The sequence below is a fragment of the Ricinus communis genome, chromosome 6 (genome assembly GCF_019578655.1).
Source record: "Ricinus communis isolate WT05 ecotype wild-type chromosome 6, ASM1957865v1, whole genome shotgun sequence".
Classification (NCBI taxonomy): Eukaryota; Viridiplantae; Streptophyta; class Magnoliopsida; order Malpighiales; family Euphorbiaceae; genus Ricinus; species Ricinus communis.
Genome location: NC_063261.1, coordinates 23,280,844 through 23,296,121, shown reverse-complemented (window position 1 = coordinate 23,296,121; position 15,278 = coordinate 23,280,844). Strand labels below are relative to the sequence as shown.

At 34.9% G+C, this 15,278-nt stretch overlaps 1 protein-coding gene and 1 non-coding gene across 2 annotated transcripts; one reads left to right on the top strand and one right to left on the bottom strand.

Annotated features, from left to right (window-relative positions):
* On the top strand, positions 1-137 carry LOC112536889. The gene has a single exon (XR_003080809.1). It is a non-coding gene; the product is annotated as a small nucleolar RNA snoR143 (small nucleolar RNA).
* Positions 138-12,990: 12,853 nt separating this feature from the next.
* On the bottom strand, positions 12,991-14,883 carry LOC8261656 (expansin-A4). Its single transcript, XM_048376209.1, has 3 exons — positions 14,656-14,883; positions 13,937-14,255; positions 12,991-13,590 (listed from the first exon to the last, which is right to left on the bottom strand). Exons 1-3 carry the CDS (start codon positions 14,801-14,803, stop codon positions 13,281-13,283), a joined length of 777 nt encoding a protein of 258 aa, XP_048232166.1. The 5' UTR covers positions 14,804-14,883; the 3' UTR covers positions 12,991-13,280.
* Positions 14,884-15,278: the final 395 nt, after the last annotated feature.

The window sequence follows — 15,278 nt, the reverse complement described above, 5'->3', positions numbered from 1 at the left end:
GTTCTCAAAGCAGTTTAACTGCTTTGGGGCAATCTGGGCATGTAAATTAGGCAGCGGCCAGACAACCGTAGTGATGGTATCCACAGATGGTGGTTGCTTTTGATCCCACTTCATCTACTAAATCCCATCTCACATTGCCTTCAACTTGTTTGATTTTTTGCCTAAAAGATTCAATCTTTCTCCAGTATTGAGCTTCTATCTTCATTTATAGCATGTAGTATGTGCATATTGTTTGGTAATCTGCTCAATAATTCTCATTACAGGTCATTAAGATATATAATTTGCTTAGCTACAGAAACAAATTTTTATAAATGGATTTCTAGTTCATTTTTTATTTCCTTCTTTGAATTTGCCCAATGATGTACAACATAAACTTTATTGAACGGTTGCAAATGGATTTCTTGTTCATTATTAGGCTTCACTCACCACCATATTTGCCATCACCACCTCCTCACACACACACATATTTCTGTGCATTGTGGTGGTGTGTGAAGGCTTTTGATGGACGCCATTTGCATTATAACCGGAGATGATTATTTGAAGCTATGAGATCTGAGGGCTTGTCATTTGCCTTTTTTCTTTTAAAAGCAAAATTCACATTTGCATGTTGCCCCGACTTTTGCATATCTGTTGCAAGAGCTGGACTTGGTTTTACAGAATATCTTGGGAATTGACATAGTTCATTAGAATTAACATAAATGCTGTTTCACGATATGCTTGTGAGAGTTGCAAGTTAAACAAAGTACAGGCTTTATTCATTATGCATCGCCAGAATGAAATTTGTGGCTTCTTTAATGTTTACATAATCAAGCAAACTATCAGAAGAGCGTTTGTCTAGTTGTATCTGCCTAAGTTTTCCTTAATCTCTTAGTACGCGGATAATCTTATTTATCAATTGTGGCAACATGTGATTGTAAAAAGAAGAGGGTGCCACGTTTTCCTGAATATAAGTTGGATATGCTTGGCACAATTGAAAGCCTTGCGTGTTTAGTATGATGTGTTATAATGAAATGAAATGAACTCTAATCCCTCATTTGCTGCAAGCCCACTTGTTAGATGATTTCTCCTTGGAGGCAACGAGTAATGCCTATATATTTGCTATGGGACCTTCCGTTGCTGGATAACAATCGACACAATCCAATATAATCCAAGCCATTTAATATTATCATAACAATTATTAAATTTTTGATGCGTTTTAATTCTTAAATTTTTTGATGTATTTTAATCTTAAAGAGACAGATATTTAATAATAAGCTGGTGCAGACTATTAATAATGTGATTAATATAGAGGAAGCAGGGAATACCACGAAAAGATTTAAGTTAAAGAAAAGTTATAGGAATGTTAAAGTAAATCGTGAAAAGGCTTAAATATTAATATTACTTGTAGTGGGGCTTTAGCAAAAATACTCTTTAATTTTTCTTGATTAGATTATGACTAATATTAGTATTGCCAATAGGAAAGAGTTATCGAATGGAGAAGTCTTCGGGTAATTGCAACTTATCTGTATTTGGTAGGATGGCCCCTTATATCCATATATTTTTATCATACATTATTAGTGAGGGCTATTGAAAGCCCAATCTTAATAGGGGAAAGCCCTTCTTTGACTTGACAAACTTATATTCCTTTAACTATATCCATTTTTCACTAATGCTAATGCATTCTCCATTGTCATATGATATGATTCACGATAATCTTGGAGCTATTAAAATTTATTTGTAATGATCCGGAATCAGATCACATAAGATATTATCTATATTCGCCTTTCACTGATTTTACAGTTTTATCTTTTTGGCGGCTCAATAACTTCTCAAGGGAGGAGGTCATTCATTCTAGAATATTTCTGAATTAGACATGTTTAATTTTGGAGTTCCTATAACTTCACAGTCAAACAACCAAAAAGTGTCTTATTTGATTATATTTTTTACATAGATGTTATCAATCATTTTTCATCAATTTCAATGTGCAATTCGAGTCACTCATATATCATGTACTTTAGAATGTTGTCATTCTGGAAGTCTGTTAAAAGATGCTCATTGTCTAGGTATCTTATCCCTGCCGTGGTGTCTACTTTCTGCCCTTATCAGATCGCTTCTTTAGGCTAGGTTGTCACATGTCCATCAGCTTCCGTCTGGTTCGTTCTCGAACCACACATCTACTAGAGGGGTCATGTTCTAATACCATTGAACCACACATCTACTAGATGTATTCTGTTCTGGTATCATTTGTAATGACTCGAAATCAAATCACATTAGATATTGTCCGCTTTGGTCCCTCACCGACCTCACAGTTTTATCCCTTTGGCTGGTTTAGAGAAATTCTAGGATGGGTGCCTAGAAGTCTGTCAGAAGTCGCTCATTGTCCATGCATCTTATCCTTGCTCTAGTGTTTACTTTCCGCTCTCGTCGGACCACTTCTCTAAGCTAAGCTGTCACATGCCCATTAGCTTCTGCCTGGTTCGTCCTCGAACCACACATCTACTAGAGGGGTCATGTTCTAACACTATTTATAACGATCCGAAACTAGATTATATGAGATATTATCCGCTTTGGCTCCCCACTGACCTCACGGTATTGTCCATTTGGCGGGTTCAAGAACTTCCCAAGAGGTCATCCATCCTAGAATTTCTTTACACCAAGCATGTTTAACTTTGGAGTTCCTGCAACTCCACGGCCAAACAACCAAAAGGCACCACATGTGATTAGTTCCAACTCTTTACATATATGTTATCAATCATTCTCCGTCTCATTTCGATGTGCAATTTGATTTATTTCATGTATTCCCGTATCTTAGAATGTTGTCATCCTAAAAGCCTGTCAGAAACTATTCATTGTCCAAGCATTTTATCCTTGTCCCGGCGCCACTTTCCGCCCTCGTCGAATCATTTCTCTAGTCTAGCCTGTCACATCATCAGCCCATTTTATTTCAGTTGTCTGTCTGGTTAGACATAGAAAATCTTTTTAAGATTAATATGCTTTATAATTCCACAATTTTTCAATTATTCAATTAAGCTATGAAGATCAGCTTAAGGCCATTTTTCATGTACTTGCATTATTTTAAGGATCATATTCCTAACTGATCTCTCTTCCTTCATCAAGTGCATAAGCCAATGTGGTTTCTTCATAGTTGGATTTAGATCTAACTCTCATTCTAACTTAATGATACTTTAGCAACTTAAATCAATGAAATGACGGCTCTTGCTCCTAAAATTCTTATTATAAGTTGGATCCATCTTCCTCGTGGGTGGATTCACTAAAGTGAATACTCATGGTTCCTCTAATGCGGGAGCTAGAGGTACTTCCTTAGATATGGAAAAGGTTATGTGCAAAATTGTTTTGCTTTTCCTTTAGCTTGTGTTTCAGCATTTCATGTTCAAATGAAAATCGCCATGTTTACTGTTCGGGAATAATGACACCTTCGGTGGCATAAACTTTAAGTGATTTGTCTTTGGTAGTGCAGTTCTTCCATAGTAAGAATAGGAGCGTTCGATGGGAGCTTCGTGGCCAAATGCCTCTACTTGATAAGGCAAATGGGCATTTTGGTTTTTCATATTTGTAGGAGATAATTATATATACTATTCTTTCAACTTCACATCTTAGCTTTATTTTAATTCACAAAATTTTAATTTATCGTTTCAATTATTCAGTTTTAATTAAGTTCTAATTTAGTTATTTTATAAATAAAAATTTATCAGTGAAAAAAATAGCTAATAGAAAAAGTAACTAAAAAAATATAAATATATTAATTTCTTATGGATAAGATAATTAACTTGTAATAAAGTTAAAATCGAATAATAAAAAAAATAAAAATTTATTTTTATGATCAAATGAGACTAAATGTAACTAAAAATAACTATTTATATTATTATTTCCGTTTTTATATAGAGTAATATGATAATTATAGAATTTTAACTTTTGTAGTGATTTTTATCTATTTTTATTACTGTTATAGGGGGAACTTTATATTCTCATAAATTTCTTTTGTAATGCGGGATTGTCTTTCATTGACATTGTTTCTTTTTTCAGTTTCTTTTATTAATAATATGGTGTCAACCTAATTGGAATGTCTTAATGCACTTCTTATCTCTGACAATTATTTTTTATAAAAAACAAATATTATGATATCTAACTATAATTACGGGACCTAAAAGGATGTTAAAACTCTATCCTAATCTTTTAAGTTTAGTTAAGATTTAAAGAAAATACAATTTTATTTACTAAATGCTTAATTAGATGTTAAGCTATATTTTACATATAGATGAAACTCAAGATGTTGAATATTATGCGATATTAAGTGTTAAAAAAAACAAAACAAAAACAAAGGTAATAAAATATTAAAAAGATTAAGGGACTTTTATTTACTTTGGGCTTTGGATACTATTTGTTGTATCAGTACCTAATTTCTGGTATTTTCCTAAGCCAATAACAATTCATTTTCAAACATGAGAGATGGATGCATGTGCAATGTTTTCAACATCACATGGTATTGCCATTGCCTCCTCCATTCTTTTGCCTTTTTTTTTTTTTTCTTTTCAATTTAGTTTGCATGAACAAGGTCAAAGATATGAATGATGAATCTAGTAACATATAGAATTGGAATATTTGACTTGAATTGATGTCACTTCCACTCTTACAAAGAAAGAATATAATTCTGTTTGGGTATGGATAAGTTTTTTTTTTATATTCTTATTCCATTGATATGTATGCATGCTCTACCTTTCACACCTCTAAATAGCTAACCAGATGATGAACATTTCATGTGAAACCAGGTATTGTAAGTAAAGATATTCTGCTCTCCATTCAGACTTGCCATTTTAAAAAGAGCACTTTCGAATTATTATTTCTTGTGAAATGAATTAAAGAAGGGAAAGTGTTCACTTTCTTTTCAATTGTTTTATTGGGAAAAAGGAAGAGGATTGAGCTTCAAGTTGGACGCTTAGGCTTTATGAAAGAAAGTTTTGCACCCTCCCTTTTCCTTTCCATCCGATTTATTTTGTTTTCTTTCCAAACAAAACCAAGATATTATACCCTTTGCTTTCTAACTCAAATTGTCAATTGACTGGTGTTAAATAGTAATATTGTCAGGATGGTTCTTTAGTATCCTCACATCACATATGATATGGAATATCAAACATAAAATGCTGTTTCACTGATGGGTTTCTTTCTATGTATTGTGCTTGTATTTGTTAGGTTCCCCTTGTGAGGTGTGCAAATTGAACAAAGTTAGCCATTGTGTTGTCACTTTAGATTGTTGATATTTAGGGATTTGTGTCTCTCTCATATTGTTAAATTATTAATTTTTGAGAAGTATTTCTCCTAGATTGTTAAGTTAACAATCTTGAAGTACCTTCCAAGCCTATATAATAGAGACCTCACCTTGTTATTCAATCATCCCAAAAATAAGAGAAAAATATTAGAAAGTTAAGCAGTTATTTTTCTCCTATTATAAAGAGAGAATTTTAATGTTTTCTCCTTTATAAATAGAGAGTTTGTAACTCCTATTATTTTTTTATAGTAAAATTCTCCTATCCTTGCCCGTGGTTTTTACCCTAATTTGTTTAGGGGTTTTTCACGTAAATCTGTGTGTTCTATTGTATATTTTATCTTACTTTATCTTTATTTTCTTAAATTATTAGCTGTGATTTTGCTCTATCAGGTTCATATTTTTCTACAATTGGTATCAGAGCTTGGTTGGCAAGAAATTTCTTAAAATTCGGTGGTTGCAGCTCAGTCTGATCTTTCACATCAGAAGAGGGTTTTTTGAGGTTTCTTTGGTGCAAAAGAGCTTGTGTGGAGTAGTAAGAATACTTACAATTTAGGGAAGGTTCTGTCTAAGGAGATTGGTATTTAAGAGGTCCGCTTGTGACCCTCCAGTCTTTCCTGGGAACTTACCTAGTGAGTTGTGTTCATTACTGCGGTTCATTTTACAAGCTAAAAGGCACCGTTTGTGATAGAAGCAGTGGCGGTAAAATTTGAGATCGAAAAGTTCAACGGGAGTAATTTCTCACTGTAGAAATTAAAGATAAAGGATGTATTGAGAAAAGACAATTGTCTTGCGGCTATCAGTGACCGACCGACAATACTCACAGATGATAATAAGTGGAACGAGATGGATGGGAATGCTATTGCAAACCTTCATCTGGCACTTGCAGATGGGATTTTGTCCAGTATAGAAGAAAAGAAAACGGCAAAGGAGATTTGGGACCACCTCACTAGACTGTACGAAGCCAAGTCATTACACAAAAAAATTTTCCTTAAGAGGAAACTTTACACATTAAGAATGTCAAAATCTACTTCAGTGACAGAGCACCTTAATGTCTTGAATACTCTATTTTCTCAACTCACATCTTTGGGCTATAAAATAGAGTCACAAGAACGTGCATAACTTCTACTCCAAAGTCTACCTGATTCGTATGATCAACTCATCATCAGTTTGATAAATAATGTTGTTACCGAAATTCTAGTCTTTGATGATATAGCAGCCGCTATTCTTGAAGAAGAATATTGGTGAAGGAACAAGGAAGACAAGCAGGCAGGTTCACAATAGGTGGAAGCCTTGATGGTGATGAGAGGGAGATCAACAGAACGTGGTCCAAATGGGTGTCACAATTATGGTAGATCAAAATCAAAAAGTAAGAAGAATTATAAATGTTACCATTGTGGTAAGAAAGGTCACTTGAAGAGGGATTGTTGGAGTCTGAAGAATTCCAATCCTCAAGGAAATGTGGCATGCACTTCGGATGATGGAAATGTATTGTGCTGTGAAGCAGCAATATCAACTGAGAGCAGGAAGAGATTTGCTGATGTATGGCTTCTTGACTCATGAGCAACTTATCACATGACCTCTCGAAGAGAATGGTTCCATCATTATGAACCTATTTTAGGAGGATCTGTGTATAGTTGTGAAGATAATGTCTTAAAAATCATAGGCATTGGAACTATCAGGTTGAAGATGCATGACGGTACAATCCGCACTATTCAAGGAGTGCGACATGTGGAAGGTCTGAAAAAGAATTTGTTATCTCTGGGACAGCTAGATGATCTTAATTGCATTATCAAAGTTCAGAAAGGAATCATGAAGATTAGTTGAGGAGCGCTTGTAATTATGAAAGGAGAAAAAATTGCTGCTAATTTGTATATGTTTTTGGGAGAGACTGTGCATGGGCGAAGCATCTGTTGCTTCAAGTAGTTCAAGCGAGAGATCTGCAATGGTGTGGCATCAGAAGCTTGGACATATGTCTGAACAAGGCATGAAGGTTCTTGCTGAGAAAAATCTACTTCCTGATCTCACAAAGGTGTCATTACCCTTTTGTGAGCATTGCATAACAAGCAAGCAGCATCAACTACAGTTCAATACATCCAATTCTAGAAGCAAGGATATTCTAGAATTAGTTCACTCTGATGTATGGCAAGCACCAGTTTCATCACTAGGAGGAGCTAAGTACTTTGTGTCCTTCATCGATGATTACTCCAGGAGATATTGGGTGTATCCTATCAAGAGCAAGGGAGATATATTTGCAGTTTTCAAAACTTACAAAGTACGGGTTGAACTTGATTTAGGCAATAAGATCAAGTGTTTGAGGACAGATAATGGAGGAGAATACACAAGTAATGAATTTGATAGCTTTTGTAAGCAAGAAGGCATTAAGAGGCAGTTCACTACGGCATACACTCCTCAGCAAAATGGAGTGGCAGAGCGGATGAACAGAACTCTGTTAGAAAGAACTAGAGCAATGTTGGGAGCTACAGGCCTGAATAAGGCATTTTGGGCTGAGGCAGTTAACACCGCTTGTTATGTGATTAACCGGTCTTCATCTACAGCAATTGATCAAAAGACACCGATGGAGATGTGGACTGGGAAGCCAGTTGATTATTCAAACCTCCATATATTTGGAAGTCCTGTGTATGCTGATGGTATGAAGGGGTATCACCTGTGGGATCCCACTGCCCACAAGGTTATAATCAACAGGGATGTAATCTTCTTAGAAGATAAATTGAAGGGAGAAGATGATAGCACTTCAAAAGAAAATTCGGAGACTACAACTATACAGGTGGAAAGAAAGTCTACAGAAGAAGATTCTTCTGAAGCAGCACCAGAGCACGAAGAGGAAGAACCAATCGAGTTTGAAGAGCCAGCCGAGTTTGAAAAGTCAGAACTTGGAAAGGGAAAACGTATAAAATTTACACCAACCTGACAGAAAGATTATAATATAGGCAGCAATGTCGCATACTGTCTTCTAACTGAGGAAGGGGAGCCATCAACTCTCCAAGAAGCAATGAGTAGTTCAGATGCATCTCAGTGGATGGCAGCAATGCAAGAAGAGATGGAAGCTCTACATAAGAACAAGACTTGGGAGCTTGTGCCACTACCACAAAGAAGAAAGGCCATTGGCAACAAATGGGTCTTTAAGATCAAAAGAAATAGTGATGATCAAGTGGAGCGGTTTCGTGCAAGAATGGTGGTGAAAGGATATGCTTAGAAGGAGGGGATTGACTTCAACGAAATATTTTCCCCTGTGGTTCGATTAACAATTATTCGAGTAGTCTTGGCGATGTGTGCTACATTTGACTTACATCTAGAGCAGCTAGATGTGAAAACAGTTTTTCTTCATGGAGATCTTAAGGAAGAAATTTATATGCTCCAGCTAGAAGGTTTTGAAGAAAAAGGAAAGCGAAACTTGGTTTGTAGGTTGAACAAATCTTTATACGGTTTAAAGCAGGCGCCGAGGTGTTGGTATAAGAGATTTGATTCCTTCATCATGAGCCTTGGATACAACAGACTTAATGCAGACCCTTGTGCATATTTCAAGAGGTTTGGTAAAAGTGATTTTATTATCTTACTGTTGTATGTAGATGACATGTTGGTAGCAGGCCCCAATAAGGATCATATTGAATAACTAAAGGCACAGTTGGCTAGAAAATTTGAAATGAAGGACTTGGGACCAGCAAACAAGATTCTAGGGATGCAAAGTCACCAAGACAGAAACAATAGGAAGATTTGGCTTTCTCAGAAAAATTATTTGAAGAAGGTCTTGCGACGCTTTAATATGGAAGATTGTAAGTCAATTTCTACCCCACTTCTTATTAGTTTCAAATTATCCTCTAGTATGAGTCCTAGCAGTGAAGAAGGAAGGATGGAAATGTCTCGAGTACCGTATGCATCAGTAGTGGAGAGTTTAATATTCGCGATGATTTGTACACGACCAGACATTACACATGCAGTGGGAGTAGTAAGTCGATACATGGCGAATCCTGGCAGAGAGCATTGGAATGCTGTAAAGAGGATTTTAAGATATATTAAGGGAACCTCAGATGTTGCATTGTGTTATGGAGGATCAGACTTTATTATCAGAGGATATGTTAACTCAAATTATGCAGGTGATCTTGATAAAAGCAAATCTACTACAGGGTATGTGTTCACACTTCTATCAACAACAAGGCGAATATGTAGCAGCTACACAAGCTAGTAAGGAAGCAGCATGGTTGAAAATGATGATGGAGGAACTCGGGCACGAACAAGAGCATATTCCTTTGTTCTGTGACAGTCAGAGTGTCTTGCATCTCACAAGGAATCCAGCTTTTCATTCAAAGTCAAAGCACATACGAGTCCAGTATCACTTCGTTCGTGAAAAAGTGGAAGAGTGCACTGTGGATATGCAAAAAATTCATACTAAAGACAACCTAGCAGATTTTTTGACGATGGCAGTTAACACTGATAAATTTATTTGGTGTCAATCCTCTAGTGGCCTGATAAAAGTATAAGCAGCATGGAAAGGCAAGGAAGAAAGGACGGTGTGAAGATCTGACTGATCCTCAATCAAATCTTCAAGTAGGAGATTGTTGATATTTAGGGATTTGTGTCTCTCCCACATTGTTAAGTTATTAATTTTTGAGGAGTATTTCTCCTAGATTGCTAAGTTAACAATCTTGAGGTACCTTCCAAGCCTATATAATAGAGGCCTCGCCTTGTTATTCAATCATCCCAAAAATAAGAAAAAAATATTATAGAGTTAAGCAATTATTTTTCTCCTATTATAAAGAGAGAATTTTAATGTTTTCTCCTTTATAAATAGAGAGTTTGTAACTCCTATTATTTTCTTATAGTAAAATTATTTTATCCTTGTCCGTGGTTTTTACCCTAATTTATTTAGGGGTTTTCCACGTAAATCTATGTGTTCTATTGTGTATTTTGTTTTACTTTATCTTTATTTTTTAAAATTATTAGCTGTGATTTTGCTCTATTAGGATCATATTTTTCTACATAGATTAGGTCCAAGGGGTCGCATCACCAAATAGAATTAGTGGCTCTGTGATTCCAGCCCATGTTTTTCAAACGTCATTGGTTCAATTGTGGCTTCTTTAATGTTTATGTAATTAAGCAAAGTCCGTGAAGAGCATTCTGTAATTTTCATCTGCATGCAGTAGTTCTGAAATGCTACGGATCTTATCAGAAAACAAGCCATTCTTGAGTAGGATTGGAGCACTCTGTGTCTCAGACACAGAACCTAATATATATATATATATATATATATAAATTTCTCACGCTTAAGAATCTTTTAAAATGTATGCTTAATTTACACATAAAATTCTTAATTTAACGTATAAAATTTAAGTATATGTGTAACTTTATTGTTTACTCAATTAATTTATTAATTCATAAATTATATTCTAATTAAATACCAAATTTTGCAACGCTATATGCCAGAGCATTTAGAGACCTGCCAATGGGCAAACCTTGCAAAGGCTAATGAATGAATATTAGCAACTAAATTAAACCTAACCCCGAACAAGAACCATTTTTCATTAACCACAAGTAACATTAGAAGAATCTGATTTTAACAACCAGCGCCCAACCAAGAAACCACAATCTAAAGCCAAAACTAAGCCCACCCGTTCTGCAGGTTTTACTGAAATACAAAGCAACCCATGACCATTATTGTCGGCTTCATGGAATGCAGCATCAGCAGTACCCATCTCCACTTCGGAGGCGGCTGCCATGAAGTGACAACTAATGTAAACGCCAATTGTAGGTTGAACCGCAACTTGGGCACGTTGAAAATTCTGCACAGAGTCGTTTACTTGCCCAACTAAACACCAAAATCAGTCGGAAGTAATGTTGAATTGCTTGTTAGACAAACTCGACTAGAAGAACATAAGGAATGATTAAATTTGCCCACAATTCACAGAAGGCGATGCCAAGTCAAGGCTGTCAAAATGGACAAGTAAAAAAGAAAAATTGCATGTACTATAGTTGGAATACGTATATCTTATAAGGTAAAGACAAGCTCTACATAAAAACTTTTATCTTATTAATTCAGCTAAAATTAAAGAAGATGCATTCTCATTTGGTGAGAGTCCAAAACCACTTAATTAAATGGTAAATTATTCATAATATTAATAATATTGATGACATTTCATGTCACCTAATAAAAGGTTTACAAAATTATATGCTTGATGATAAGTTTATAAAATTAGTTTGATTGGACATTGAGTGATAAATAGAAGAAACATAAAATACTAAAATGTTAAAAAGATTAAAAGACTTTTCTTTACTTTAGCCTTGGATGCTACTGTAGCATGATCGCTAATTTCTAGTATTGTAACAAGTTCATTTTCAAACATGCACGTGGCCGCATCCACAATGTCCTGCTCTTATCTTGTACTCTTTTTTCTTTGAAGATAAACAAAAAAAAAAAAAAGGGAATGTTTATTGAAAATGAAATATACACCTCTAGCCGGATTAGGCTTATAATTTTTTTTTATTTAGGTTTGATGTTTGTCTCCACACATATACTAAATTGATAGACGATTGACACATACTTATTAATTTGAAATTATGAAATATGTGTCAATAGTTTAATAAAAAAGTGTAAACGCTCTCCTATTAGTTGTGATATGTATACCAAATTTAGATAAGAATCTCTCAAAATTATAAATATATTTTCTTCTAGCTTCTGTTTGCATGATAGAACATACTACACCTACAAGGTCAAAGATATAATGATGAACAAAGCAACATGCACAATCGGAATATTTGACTTGATATCACAAGCTCACTTTCAAATAAAGAATTTAGTCAAATTTTGGGCATGGATGAGTTTTTATTTTTATATTCATTGGTTTCATGCTTTAGCTTTCACACCTCTAAAAATAGTTAACAAGATCATCATTAATTGATGTGAAATCAGGCATTGTAAGTAAAGAAATCCTGCTCTCAATTCAAATTTGCCAATTCTAAAACAACTTTCAGATTATGTTTTATGAAATGAATTAAAGAAGGGAAACGTTCACTTTCTTTTCAATTGTTTTCTTAGTGGAAAAGAAGAGGAAGATTGCAAATTTGGAATCCCCAAGTGGTTGAACTTGGACTTAAGGCTTTATGAAAGAAAGTTTTGCACCTTCCTTTCCTTTCCATCCAACTTTGTCCGACAAAAGCGAGAAAATACCCATGCTTTCTAACTCAAATTGCTAACCATACAATCTTATTATAATTAGGAGTGAGCATTTGATCTATTCAGTTCAAAATTCAACTAAACCATTACAATTAAAATTAAAATTAAATAACAAAATTTTCATAAATAAATATGATTCAAATTCAATAGTCATATAAATTAAATATTCTATAATATAAAATAAAATAAAATAAATGAACTTAATAGCCATACAAATTGAACCTAAATCTATTTTTGAGAAATTAAATTTTATAATATACTAAAAATATTTTTATTCAGAAATATAAGTATTAGTTTAATTGAGTTCAACCAATTTTATTTGTCCTGAAACTGATTTTGAACAAATTTTTTGATTTTTTTAAAATTAAATTGATTTAAACTAAATTTATAAAGCAGAACTGAATACATTAGTTCGATTGGATTTTTTTAATCCGATTCCACTTTACTCTCCGTTTGCATTATGTTTAAACAAATCAACTTTTCCAAATTTAGATACTAATAAAAGCTAAAACCTTGCAATAATCACAGATGGAGCACAAAATGAAGAGAGTTAACTATCATTTCTCTATAATATATGGTAAATAGAAAAGCTGCGGGCTACATTTATCTTTGCAGCCTCCTCAGCTCCTTCCCTTACATTTCACTTTTTCACCTTTTACCCATCAAAAAACACACTCACCCAATCCCCCTTTAACAAAAGTTTCTCAAAAGAGAAAATTAAAAATTCACCTAAACCAACACACATTTTTCCAATTTAATTCTTTTCCCAAAATTATAAATAAAAAAAAAAAGGGCAAAAACGTAAAAGGGGAATTTGAAGTAAAAAAATATTTAGACCCTGAAATTCTTTCCGGTGAAAGTTTGACCAAATTGCCAATTTGAAGGGACGATATTCCAAGAAGTGGAGGTGCGTCTATCACTGCCTGTGACCCTGAAGGAAAGTGACTGACCAACCAAAACGGCATTTGATTGCCAGTTTTGACCCCAGTTACGGCTCATGGTCATCCAACCAGTCTTCGACCCTTTCACGCTAGCCTTCACGACATCTCCTGCACCTGCGACGTTGGTGATCAAAACCAAGTTGAAGTAACGGAAGCCGTTGATTGTGAACCTGATTCCTCCTTGCTTTCTACACGGCACCCTATTTTTAAAAAGAGAAAATAAAAATATTTAGATAGGCATTTTGGTAATTAACAGTAGAAATTGGAGCAATTAGGGCCCTAAGTTTAGCCAATGATACTAATTCATACTCATCATCACCTGTGTATTTTGACTTTTATTTCAAGGTGGCCAGATTTTTTTGCCAAAAAAGAAATGGTAAAAATCAATACATAATCTGAATATATTCCTTACTTTGCTTATCAAAATACCCATTAATACTTTTCCTTATTTGAGCTATTTGTGGACAACTTTCTCAAGATTTTGATAAAGAAAAAGCAGTAAAGAGATAGTAGTAGTAAACAGAGCAAGAAAGTTCAATCTTTTACCGGCGATAAGAGACAGGGACGATGCCGGCACGGTACTCGGCGATCTTGAGGAACATGGGCATGGCGAGATCGAAGTGAGGGCGAGGAGGGTTGCACCAACCACCATCGTCACTAGGCAGAGCATAGTTAGGGGGGCAAAAGTTTGTGGCTGTAATAAAGATCGATGGGCTACCAGAATGGCACCATTGTGGATCATTAGCGCACTTGATTTCAAAGCAGGCACCACAACTAAGTCCATTGTTGAACAGAGCTGTGCTTAATGCTGCAGTGTTCACGCCGTACCCTTGGCTGTATAGGTTTCCATAACCACAAGCTCCACCTGCCAACATAGAGAAAAATCATTCATGAAAATGGCAACTTTTTCATTTCTTGACATAATTTAATGTTTTGTGGTGTATGTTGTTAAATTAGCGAGTAACCATCAGAGTAGTTATCTTCAGAATTCAATTCTTGACATCTCATGTATGCCTACCATTTTAAATGCTATTGAAATAATGAGGTTGAATTTAGATTCAGGGCATGAACTTCTTTTTTGCGTTCTTCGTTTTCTTGGAAAATGCAGCAAGAAATCTTGGGTAAATTACAAAAAAACAGAGAGTGACGGACAGAGCAGTATACATCAAACAATGACAAGAAAACATATACCCAGTATTCATAATGATGAGCTAAACAAGAATTTCAAAGCATAACAGCATGAATAGGTAAAAGAATGGAAGTACCCATTGTTCCAGAAGCATCACTGCCGCCATAGAAAGTAGCATGGGCGTTTTGCCATGATCCACCACTGTAAACACCAGGAATTCTTGCATCAACAAGGGTCAAAAACAGCACCAAAAACACAAAACCAATTGCACCCTTAACCGCCATTGCTATATTATCTATTACTATCTACTGAGCTCTAGAGAAAAAAATGGGGATTTTGGGATGTGAAGAGAAGGCAAAGAGTGGACTGCTATTTATGGAGGCAAAAGAGGCATGAAATTGTCAAAAAGAAGGAAACCTCAATTATCACCCTTAATTAGTGCTGTTTTTTGTTCTCTTGTTAATTAAAACTAAACCCTTTTTTCTTTTACACCCACCTTGGCGGTAATCTCTTTTCAACTTCCATTAAGTTCTTACTACTACAATTTGTTTCAACTTTTGAGTTGTCCTGACAGAAATGCCCTTGGATTTTTGTGCTTTTTGGGTAAAATATCATTAGGGCTTTGTATAAAGGTAGGGGTATGTGAGTAAAAATAGAAAGGGAAATACCAAAAACCAAGAATCAGGACTGATATGAAACCGCTTTGCTTCAATTCCAAGTTGTGCCATTGATTACAGGTTCTGCCCCAACATTTTCCTT

What these genes read in the sequence shown, in the direction of transcription:
- LOC8261656 (XM_048376209.1), bottom strand. Translation starts at nt 14,803, where the DNA reads ATGGCGGTTAAGGGTGCAATTGGTTTTGTGTTTTTGGTGCTGTTTTTG. An exon ending in TGATGCTTCTGGAACAATGG is followed by an intron (nt 14,256 to 14,655) that starts GTACTTCCATTC and finishes CTATGTTGGCAG; the next exon opens with GTGGAGCTTGTGGTTATGGA. An exon ending in GTCCCTGTCTCTTATCGCCG is followed by an intron (nt 13,591 to 13,936) that starts GTAAAAGATTGA and finishes TTTTAAAAATAG; the next exon opens with GGTGCCGTGTAGAAAGCAAG.